Source organism: Pelodiscus sinensis, chromosome 2 (genome assembly GCF_049634645.1).
Source record: "Pelodiscus sinensis isolate JC-2024 chromosome 2, ASM4963464v1, whole genome shotgun sequence".
Taxonomy (NCBI): Eukaryota; Metazoa; Chordata; order Testudines; family Trionychidae; genus Pelodiscus; species Pelodiscus sinensis.
The window spans coordinates 195558034-195570326 of record NC_134712.1 but is presented as its reverse complement, the minus strand read 5'-3'; the positions used below and the strand labels follow the sequence as shown (position 1 = coordinate 195570326).

General features: G+C 43.9%; 1 protein-coding gene across 9 annotated transcripts in view; it reads left to right on the top strand.

Moving 5' to 3' along the window:
* CREB5 (cAMP responsive element binding protein 5) overlaps positions 1 to 12293 on the top strand; it is a 365272-nt gene that overhangs the window by 103153 nt on the left and 249826 nt on the right. For all 9 annotated transcript variants that reach the window (XM_006133220.4, XM_075922156.1, XM_075922155.1 and 6 more), the window contains one exon: positions 11196 to 11368. In XM_006133220.4, the coding sequence (XP_006133282.1) occupies positions 11205 to 11368 (164 nt within the window). In that variant the 5' untranslated portion in view covers positions 11196 to 11204. The remainder of the gene's footprint in view (positions 1 to 11195; positions 11369 to 12293) is intronic.

Below are 12293 nucleotides of genomic sequence, written 5' to 3'. Positions count from 1 at the left end.
TTTTAAATGGTTCCACTAATTTTCCCCTGTATCGTGTTTCTTTTTTCTTTCCTGTAGCATAATGGCTTATCATAGGTACATCTGGTGCATATTGTATATTACTGCCTATGTAAAGAAGGCTTCAGAACATATGTCAAAAACATAGTATGCAGATACATGCAGAAAAGGGCAGGGGGTTGTGTGTGGGGGAGGCCTGGAACACAAGGGGCATCTTTCAGTATTCATTTCCACTGGTAATTAGAGGGCACCACTGAATGTCTGTAATTAGATCATGTCACAAATATTAAGATAAAAGACCCAAACCTCTAAATCCCTGGCATTTTCATCGGGAATCAGAGGAGTCAGAGAGCAATTGGTTCAGCCTAACAGCCACAGTGGGAACCTTAATACACCATGAGAGGGAGTTTTTGATGTAAAAGTTTTATCTGCGGGGTACAAGGAGGAGTCCAATGGAAACGACTGTGCTCCACTAAACATAATGAGGCAGATTCTCTGCTGGTATAAATCAGCAGGGTTCCATTCAACCCAACAGAGATACACTGATAGTCAACCTCTGAGGATCTGGCCACAAAAGTGATTGATTGTAAAATGACTGATTCTGGAAGATGGGTGATTTGGAGAGTGAGATTATAACCTGCCGGAAACAATTGCCTCTGCACTCCAGTTCTTTGGCAAAATCACCAAAACCTTCAGAGGGCCAGCTTGTGACCCGTTGAAGTCAATGGAAAATTGCATTTGAGTGAGATTTCCCACATCTGCTCTGCCCTTTTGTGCTGTGCAAAAAGTGAGTTTCCCATAGGGTCTATGATGGAAACTGAGGGTATGTCTAGACTACATGGCTCTGTTGCCAGAGCCAGGTAGATGAGTTTACCAGACATACCCAAATTAAGTGGCGATTAAAATAGTCGCCGCTTCATTTAAATTAAAACGGCTGCCGCACTGAGCCAATCAGCTGTTTGGCGGCACAGCGCGGTAGTCTGGATGCTCCACGGTCGACATCAAAGGCATTTGTCGACCGCCCCGTTATGCCTCGTGGGAGGAGGTTTACTGGGGCGGTCAACAAATGCCTTTGATGTCAACTGTGGAGCGTCCAGACTACCGCGCTGTGCCGCCAAACAGTTGATCGGCACATCGTGGCAGCCATTTTAATTTAAATGAAGCGGTGATTAGTTAAATCGCTGCTTCATTTGGGTATGTCTAGTAAACTAATCTACATGGCTCTGGCGTCAGAGCCATGTAGTCTAGACATACCCTCAGGGTACAAATTTTAAATTGCTTGATTAACTTTGCCTCCAAAATTCCTTTTTTTTTTTTAAAGTAATTTAGTCACTTAGGCACCTGAGTCTGTTTCCTTTTGGTGAGACTGAGGCTGTAACTTAGGTGCTTTTGAGAATGTTGCCTCTAATGTCCAGATGAACCCAGTACTATAAATGCTTACAACAATAGATAAGCATAGCTTCAAGACCCGATGGCTTCAGTGAGAGTAGGCTTGGTTTCCCATCTGCCCCAGTATATCTATTTATTACCTGTGGTTCTGGGGAACACACAGAACTACTAGGGGTTACCAAATACAATTAATAGGTAGAAGATTTAAAACAAACAGAAGGAAGTTTTTCTTCATGCAGCGCACAGTCAACCAGTGGAACTCCTTACCAGAGGATGTTGTGAAGACCAGGAATTTAACAGGGTTCAAAAAAGAACTAGATAAATTCTTGGAGGTTCAGTCCATTAATACTTATTAGCCAGAAGTGGTAGGAATGGTGTCCCTAGCCTCTGTTTGTCAGGGGCTGCAAATGGATGACAGGAGAGGGATCATTTGATGATTCCCTGTTCTGTTCATTCCCTCTGGGGCATCTGGCACTGGCCACTGCTGGCAGACAGGATACTGGGCTAGATGGACCTTTGGTCTAACCCAGTACGGCCATTCTTATGTTCTTATTTTGTAACATTTTCCCTACTTCATACATTCACATTTGTAACTTGTGACTACATTCTTGCCAGAAGTTCAGGAAGGCAGGAACACGCTTAATAATCCTGGCCATTGAATCTTCAAGCAGTTGTGCAGCTAGCTGTGATGTGTGTTTGGGGAGAAAATACTCCCTTAGCCCCTTTCAAAAAAATGCTCTTCTCAGTTCTGTGATGTGTCACTAGCAGCTTTAAAAAAGTGTCACATTTATATTCTGGCTGTTTAGTAAGTATTTAATTCTCCTTTGAAATGTTTGAGAAATGTGTGAGAAATAGATCCGTTACCATCACTTTGGTACTTTTTATGTGTCGACCTTTTTTAATGACTTCATACCTTGCACTAAGGGAGGGAATTAAATGGATTTAAGCAGCCTGCAATAGGATATTCCTAGTGCTCTCTCCTTATGCTTAATGTTACTACACAGCCTTTTTGAAAAGTTCTTTGCTATGTGCTTAATGTCCTTTTCACCTTTTTAGTGCCTTTTCCCATACAAACTGTACAGATGTTATAGTTTGAAAATGTATTTTATTACACAATTCATCTACTAACCTCTACCCTGTTTCTTGCATGCCCGTTCTTTTCTTATTTCCTATAAACTTTCAATTGACTTTTTCCCTGTCTCCTTTCCATAGCATTAGCAAAAGAATTTTTGCTTGATTGCAGTAATTTTTTTGTGCCAGTTCCTCTCTTGGGATTATTCAGAGTGTATGAGCTCATGAATAGCGGTACAAAATTTGGCCCATGTTTGTGGTATTTCAGTGTATGGGCTTTGGGAACAGATAATGCTGCTGTATTCTTTGTATTTACCAGAATTGATTTAAACAATGAGGAACTAAAATATCAATTTTATCATCAGGCAATTGTGATGAGGAAATTTGTATCTGGATTTTAAAATCCCTTCTTTCCTAGTCCAGAATTAATTCTCTTGTAGAAGGATGGTTACTTTCAAATCCATTACTGAATGTCCAGGGAGATTAAAATGTTCCCCTACAGGCTTATTGAATGTTACCATTCCTGATGTCTGATTTGTGTCCATTTATCCTTTGGCACAGAGACTGTCCAGTTTGGCCAATATACGTGGCAGAGGGACATTGCTGGCACTTGATGGCACATATCACATTAGTGAATGTGTAGGTGGATGAGCCCTGATGGGGTGACTTACGTAGTTAGGTTCTGTGTTGGTGTCGATTGTATAGATGCGTGTGCAGAGTTGGCAGTGAGGTTTGTTGCAGCAATATGTTCCTGGGTAAGTGTTTCTGTGGCAGTAACATTGTTTGGTTGCTGGTGAGTATTTGCATCAGGTTGTGGCTGGGGGCTGTCTGCAGGTGAGGACTGGCCTATGTCCAGGGTCTATGAGGCTGTGTCTAGATTACATGCCTCTGTCATCAGAGGCATGTAGATTAGACACATAGGCAAAGGCAAATGAAGCCGCGATTTAAATGATCGCAGCTTCATTTACATTTACATGGCTGCCGCACTGAGCCGACAAACAGCTGATCAGCTGTTTGTCCACTCAGCGCGCTAGTCTGGACGCTCCCCTGCCGACATCAAAGCCCTTTGTCGGCAGCCCCGTTATTCCTCGTGGGATGAGGTTTACCGGGGCTGCCGACAAAGGGCTTTGATGTCGGCAGGGGAGTGTCTGGACTAGCGCGCTGAGCGGACAAACAGCTGATCAGCTGTTTGTCGGCTCAGCACGGCAGCCATGTAAATGTAAATGAAGCCGCGATCATTTAAATTGCGGCTTCATTTGCCGTTGCCAAAACAACAAATCTACATGGCTCCGTCGACGGAGCCATGTAGTTTAGACATACCCTGAGAGTGAGGGATCGTTTTCCAGGATTTGTTGTAGATTATACCCCTCTGAAACTTTAGGTGTCAGAGACTAACAGAACACCCATTTTTAAGGTAAGTGGCTTACTCACCAGATTGTTGTCTATGCTAAGTGCTCTTTCTTGCTCTCACTCTCTATTCAGAAAACTTCAGCAAAGGTTTGACTTCATCCCAATGGGAAATGGGAAGTTTTTGAAATCTTGAAAGTTCTCACAGGACAGGAACACCATTTCCCATCAAGCTGTAGGGATGATGACTTCTGCAGGGAATCTCATCCACTCAGCTCTCTTCTTTCAGAAATGTCATGACAGTGATACAGGCATGATCCTCTAGCCACCTTGAGTGAAAAGCATGCAGAATTTTATACATTTATAAGCATGCAATTCTCTTATATAACTGGAGAACAACATGGCTAAATAATGATATAATAATTAGTTTGGGGTTTCTCAGCTTCCCTCACTGTTATTAGATCTCCTCCTCCCTCTTTACTATGAGGGCCTGCAATTCCTTGAAATAGTGTCTGAATTTCAATGAAGCATATTAAAAATATTTTAGGAGTTCAGATATGTCTTAGATCTAGTTCAGGGCTCAGCATGGATACATAACATTGTAACTGCTTGGTAAATGCAGAGATATCATAAAGATGGAAATAATTCTTAGGTTGTAACACTCTGTTTGTAAATGTAAATCATTCCACGTTTAATATTTCATTGGGAAATCTCAGGGAGCTAGGTACAGATCATAGCTGACAATAGCACTTGCTTTAATTGCAGAGATTAATTCATTGTGTGTTACAGCAGTTAGTTTAGTTTTTCATTCCTCATGCATTTTGCATACCTCTGACACCCCACTGACAATATGAAATGTTTATTTAATAATTATAATTTCAGACTGCATTACAAGTTTATGTATGTAGGCTAACAATTACAGTTCTAATATCTCAAGTGCAATCAAGGCTTGTCAGGCAAATTGTAACTCAAACCATCAGTATCTCAGGGATGGATGGAAATTAACAGAGAGCGTGAGACAGGTAGAAGAAAATGAAAATATTGAAAAAAGGATCAGAAACTCTGACCCCAATCCTTCAGTGGTTTCTACCCACACGGGGCAGAAATGAAATCAACATGGATTTGCACAGACACAGAGGTCTACATCAATGTTCCCTCTATTTTTTTCCATCCATGTGTGGAGTAAATTCTGTTATGTGCATCAAGGCATATGCAGATGTACACTACCAGTAGAAACAGGCTGCCTGCTGTGGGTACTCTGCTAATCAGCTGGGCGGCTTTTAAATCTCTCCTGGGTGGCCACCCAAGTGCTCAGCTTAAGGGAACTCTAGTCTGCATGTCTGGGGCTTGTTGCAGGATCAGTATGTGTCTTTTTTCCTCTGTGGGTATGTCTACACAGCGCTGCTATTTTGGGATAACTCTGGTATCCCGAAATAGCTACCCCACATCTTAACAAGCCACCCGTTATTTCGAAATATTTTTTGAAATAACGGGCACGCTATTTCGGCATCTCTGTTACCCTCTTTCCATGAGGGTTAAGGGATGTCTTGAAATAGTGCACTATGATGAAATTTGGGGCTGTGTGTATGCACCAAATTTCAAAATAAGCTATTTTGAAATAGAATCAAAATAAGATACGCAATTTACAAAGCGCAAATTGAGTATCTTACTTCGCATTTAGGGTTCTGTGTAGACGCATCCTGTGTGATTAGTTCTCTCTGTCTTGTTGGCCTGTTGTGGGTTTCCAGAATATACATCTCAATGCCCTACATGGGTGGAATGGGGAAAAGTGGGGTAGGAGCATGGAAGAGAAAGCATCTTCACCGCTCTCCTCTTTGCTCTGAGTCCAAACACCTCTACATAGCCACACCTTCCGTGCATGGCCGGGCTGGAGGAGGAACTTGAAAGGAGTTCAACTGTGGGCAAGCTGGTGGGATGGGAGAAACTCTGTAAAAGGAACACTGTGGATGGATGAGGTGCTGGGCGCTTGCCTCTTGAGGGTACTCACGACCTGCTGAGGGAAGGGATACTGGGCATTTGCCAGGGTGGAGACTTCTTTGATTTATTTTGTTGACATGTTCCCTTTTCGCTGTTGCCTGGGAAGGCTGGTAGGAAGTGATCCTGGGAAGCAGTGGCATACCACTCCAGGGTGCAGGCCTTAGCCGCCGTCCGTTGGATTGGAAACTGGTGGAGAAGTTGGCCCCAAATTTCCCTGCCCACCCACTAATGGAGCTGGAGGGGAAAAGCCAACCCTTGATATTAGATACTTGGGGTGCCAAAGACCCTCTTGTAGGGCAGTGGAATTAGCAGTTGTGGGGCTCTACAAATCCCAGGAAGGCTAGGCTGGACACAGCTTATGGTCCAACTGGAGGCCAGAGTCATAGAAGGGGACAGATCACTGCAAGGCCAAAGTAGCTAACAACTGGGGACACCAAGACAGAAGGTTGCCGTTGGCATTCTCCTCCTCCCCCCCCCGACCACTAACAGACTAACAGCCTTTGTGGGAGGTAGACCCCTTCACAAGTCAGTAGCAGCAGGCCTAGTGAGCAGAGATTATCTGAACCTCAGAGATCTGTGTATGCTGCTGCTTCATAGAACAGTATGAGGCCCCTCTGCCATGTAAATAGTTCCTTCTGAACAGGAAGTAATGTGCAGAGGGAGGAGTCATGCTGTCGGTGACAAGAGGAGGCTGTGTGGCATGGCAGAGGGGCCTCATACTGTGCAGATTATGTTTATTTTCTCTGTGGCGGCTATTTAGATCCATAGGATAGGAACGCTACACCTCCCTCCAGCTCTGAAAAGCATCAGTCAGTCTCCAGAAAAAGAACAGGGATCTGTATTAGGTCTGGTCTTGTATAACATTTAGGGTTGCCAGATGTCCGGTTTTGAACTGGACAGTCTGGTATTTGAGCTTTCTTCGGGAAACAAATTGAGAAAATATAAATGAGAAAATATAAGTGTCCGGTATTTTCTAAATAAGATGTAATGTAGATTGTGATGTAATGGCAAGTGTGTCCAGTATTTTTGTTGAAACCATCTAGCAACCCTATTAACATTCTAATGCTCTAAAACAGTGAATAAATGGCATGTTAATAAAACTTGCAGAGGATACTAACTTGGATGGTGTAGTACTAAAGAGGATTGAAATAAAGCAGAGAATGGAGAAATCTGAAACATTGGCAGAAAGTTAATTGAAATTCAGCTAAAAAAATGCAAGCAAATACTATTTATTGGTGGAAAACTAACCCAGGGAGAAATAATGGGAACTGGTAATGCTGAAAGAGACTTTGTCATGACAGAGGACAGCAAATTAGGTGTGATTTTGCAGTATGATATGCTCATAAAAAGGTCAGTGTAGTTTTGGACTATAGATAGACAGGTATGATATCTTTGGCAGGAAGGGAATAGTCTTGTGCTCCTAGAATATCTTTCATCTCACCGCATATCAGGGCTGAGATCCTACTATGTATCTGTACATTGCCTCACAGAATGGCTGCTCAGTGTGAACAGTTCTCTAGGCAGTGCTTAGTACTGTATTACATATCATTAATTATTACCAGAATCCTATTGGTAAACTGGAGATATTAAAAGTGAAAAGCAACAAATAAAGGGTGCTAGATGTTTGGGGAGAAAGATTAAACAAGTTATAGATGTATCTCTTGCATCTATAATTTGTCTGGTCATTGATATTAATAGAATATTTTGCTTTTTATGATGTACCTGAAAACATGATTTCTTCACTACTTGCATTGGCAAGGTAATTCCCATTCTCCTTCTTTATCGTCTTCAAAGAGTAAATGTTCTTTCTTTCATTTTGTTTTTATTATTATTATTATTATTATTATTATTGCAGGGACACAAGAAATAAGTTTAGTTCTAGTCTTGATCAGAAGACTAATGAGTGAATGTGTATCTTTCCATGTACTACAGTGGGCTTGGGATCAGGCCTGCAATGAATACAGTTTAGAATTCAGACCAGGTGGCCTGATCTCCCTCTAGTTTCCTGACAAACCGTGCAGTCCAAGTCTGGAAATCTACGCAAGGTGGAGAGTGAGAGATACGACCCCAAAAATACCACTTATGTTACCTCATTCACTTCATGGGTCAAGCAGGAAACCTCTCTGCCTGCAAAAGGACTTTGACGATTAGCATTGGCATTGAGATTTACTTTTGGCAATTTTTTTTATAATGTGTAAATGATCTGTGACCAGAGCCTGGGCTCCAGCTTGAGCCCAAACTAGGGATGCTAACTATCAGTTATTTTACTAGTCCAGTTGTTGATGGAATTTCCATCGACTACTCGACTAGTCGATAGGCACTTTCGTATTCCTCCTTTGAAATGTACAGGAGCTCCGCTGGGGCTCTTGTAAATTTCAAAGGAGGAATGCGGAACTCCACGAGCAGCCCGGGGCCAGCGAGAAGTCCTGCTGACTCCGGGCTGCACAGGGTGTGTCAGCTTTGAAATGTACAAGAATCTCCGTGTAGCATTTCCCCAGAACCCTGGGTCAGCTGAGGTGTCCCCAGGTGACTCCAGGCTCCACACGCAGCAGCGCCTCACAGCTGATCCAGGGCTCATCTGGGCGGCGCTGTCTCGTTCAAACGCTGAGGTGGCATTTCAGAGGGACAGTGCTGCACAGCTGAGCCAGGGATCAGCTGTGCAGCCCTGTCCCTTTGAAGTACCCACTCTTCCCCCCATTGATGCCTCTGATAGAGGCAGCAGGAGAGGGGGCTAGAGGGAGATTGATTAGTCGACTAGTCCTTAACATGTCTAGCCCAACCATCTACACAGTAGTTACACAGTGCCATACCCGAGCTTTGGAAACAGCCCAAGTCAGCTAGTGTGGGCCAGCTGTGAATGTCTCATTTAGTGTAGACACATTCATGAAGTCTTGCTATTTGATTGGCTCAGCCATAGCTTCAAGCACTTTTGCAGTTGTCCATCGCCCAAACAATTGATTGGTGGTAGCCAGCATAACAGTGCTTCTTCTCATCCTCCCTACAGAATTTAACATGTTGACATGCTGAACAGCTTATCTCTCAGGGTATGTCTACACTACCCCGCTAGTTCGAACTAGCGGGGTAATGTAGGCATACCGCAATTGCAAATGAAGCCCGGGATTTGAATTTCCCGGGCTTCATTTGCATAAGCGGGGCGCCGCCATTTTTAAATCCCCACTCGTTCGAACCCCGTGCCGCGCGGCTACACGCGGCACGAACTAGGTAGTTCAAACTAGGCTTCCTAGTTCGAACTACCATTACTCCTCGTTACTCCTCGCGGCACGGGGTTCGAACGAGTGGGGATTTAAAAATGGCGGTGCCCCGCTTATGCAAATGAAGCCCGGGAAATTCAAATCCCGGGCTTCATTTGCAATTGCGGTATGCCTACATTACCCTCCTATTTCGAAATAGGAGGGTAGTGTAGACATACCCTCTGACAGCAAAAAGAATAATTGTTGAAGGGATGAGGGGAGGGAAGTAATGGAGGAGAATGGGGTCATGCACACAGTTCTTGACCTGTAAGATAATGGGGGTCCTTACCCTATGGGAGGAAAGAATGGGGGAGCAGGGTGAAATGGAGGGAGGAGAATAATAAGAGTTCATACAGAACCCCTGCTCATGGGGGGAGAATGGGAAACCCTGCTTTGGTAGGAGGAGGAAATGGGGGCACACAGACCCCCAGAAAAGGGAAGATTGGGGAACTCTGATATAGGTGAAAGAAGGGAGGAAAGGAGAGTAGGGATGTACACAGAGCAGAGGAGAAGAGGAGCAAATGGGAGAAAAGGAGCTATCCAGAGGCCCTGTTATTGAGGGGATGGAAGGTGGCAATGGTGACGCACACACCCTTGCAGAAAAGCTATTTCAGGGTAGCGAGGAGAGCCTTATCCACCTGCCTGAGAGGGCGGGGAAAGTCTGCTGCAGACCCTTGGATTCTCATTTGAGATAGGATGGCCTGTTAGCCACAGAGTCTGTGTACAGCACTTTGCACTCAGGGCAGTATGGCCTAGTAGCCACAGAGTCCAAACATTTCCCCTTGCGTTCCAGGTTACTCGACCTAGTGGCTGCAGAATTGGTACACCGTATGGCCCAGGAGTCTCAGTCAACATATAGCCCCCCTGTATTCAGGGTAGTATGGCCCACCTGCCACAGTGTCAATTCACACTTCCTCTCAGAGCAAGGTTAATATATAGTAGACAGTGCTCCCCCATGTGGGGGGTATCTATCTGAGGATGTGGATAGGGGGACCTGGACTCACCCTCTCCACTGGGTCCCAGCCCAGGGCCCTATTAGCAGTGATGCAGCCCACTGCTAACTCTGTGGGGAGTCCTACTGCAACACACCAAGCTCTGGGCTACTTCCTACCCAGATCTTACTAGAAGTCCTCTCTGTCTTCACACTTAGGCCCTATGGCTTCTACTGCAGTCCCTCTTGGCCTGGCTGCCGTCATGCAGTCTGGCTGTGCTTCCTCCCTTGGAGCTCCTGCAGCATCTCCTTCCCCTGCTGCCGTCAGTCCTGACTGAGCAGCTCCAGAGGATTTTATAGCCCGCCTCCAGTTGGAGCATGCCCAGCAAGGCTGTGAGGTTGGGGCTGTATCAGCCTGTTTGGCCAGGTTAACCTGTTCGGCCTCAGTGCAGGGTTGATACACCCCATCACACAGGGATTGCAGGGAGTCCTGGAAAAAATGGCACTGTGGGAAGGTGACACGCAGAGAGGTTGTGGGGAGTAGAATAGAAGGATGCAAGAAGCCCCTGCTGTGTGCCATGAACTCAGTCTACATAAGCTACATAGTATGGTGACCTACTGCTTGTGCTTTTGCTAAACAATCCATAGATCAGGGTAGAAAGTGCCCTTATCAAGTTACTTTTATTCACCAGCCTATCTGGGCTCTAGGACGTTATTGCTAAGACACCTTCTGCATCTGGAAGAAATGGCTGCCTCATGAAATCCATGTATTCTTTGTTACTCTAAGACCATAAAACTCTCAGTTCTCTTGCCATTCTATACAGGTCTAGTTCTCCCTGAACAACCCAAATAGTAAATCAAAGTGCCATGCGCTCACCCAAGAAAATAGTTTTCAAAGGAAAAATATATATCTTATTCAGTCACCAGCATATGTGCTGCACATCCCCATTATAAATCACAAGTCAGAGCTACAGAAGAGTGATTAGTCAACTTCCAGGTATTTTCCATTTGTATTGCCCTGTAAAAGTAAACAGATATTTTTCATTTCTTTGTAGTTGTTAGAGTAAGATATATCGATTGGAGGTTTGCCAAGAGCCAGTAACTTTTCACTTTTTGTTGACACTTTCAGATCTCTAATTTTAGACATACAGAGCATGGAAACAAAATAAAATGTTTATTTTTTCTCTCCCGCACTTCTCTGCTTTTCTCAGAATATCTCAATGCATAACACAGTTGGAGGAGCAATGGCAGGACCTGGAACCCACCAGCTCACAAATACTAGGATGCCAAACCACGACACCAGCGTTGTGATTCAACAAGCCATGCCATCTCCACAGTCCAGCTCGGTCATAACACAAGCACCTTCCACAAACCGTCAGATTGGGTAAGTCCATTCCTTTTTTTTTCTGTTTTTTTTTCTCCCTGGCAGTTGTGGCATAAGCTCCTATGTTATCCTCTGGATACTACAAGGGTATACACAAACATGTGCTGATCCCATCACGAAGCTGGAGAGACTCCTATAATATGTGATGCACAGCATGTGGAAGAACAGCCACCATTCATGTCGCTATTCTACAACCAATGTTTTTGGCTCTGTGATACTAGGTTGCTGCATTTGGATGGACTTTCTGCTTTGTTTTTTGTTTTTATGTTATTAAATTCCAAGTTCAAAACTTTTCTTAAAACTCTGTTGGGAAGAAGGAAGACAGATGGCATTTCTAGACCTGAGCCTTCCGAGTGCTAAGTGCTTTACTTCCTAGTTACTCCATTGGGAGAAGAGGATGCTTAGCATGTGGCAGGGATATTTAGCACCTTGCAAGATTAGGCCCTCTGCCAAGAGACAAAGTAGAAAGACAATCTAGGAAATATTAAGGTAAATGAAGTTTTGGCACGGAAGACCTTTTTGAAATGGTGCCTAATTTAAATGGTAGACCAATATTTATTCCCACATAACTGATTTGTAAGTTCTTTTGCTGACAGGAGCCATATTGTGAACTGTTGTGGTGGTTACAAAAGCTTTGTGATGTCTGTGCGTAAATATTCAGAACGGCATGCACAAAATACGTTCACAAAAGTTACTTTAACTGCGCATGGAGTCGTCATAACATAAGCTAAAAAGACTAGTTTATTTGTAAATATATAAATATTGTATATGTCAATTGTGCACACAGTTTTGCATGTACAAGCTAGAAAACTTGGGCCTTTGCACCTGTTCAAAATATAAAAACAGACTCAACAGTTATAAAACCACTGGAGGCTCCAGAGAATGAAGCTGTACTCGAAAGAAAATGTTGGCCTAGAACCCACCC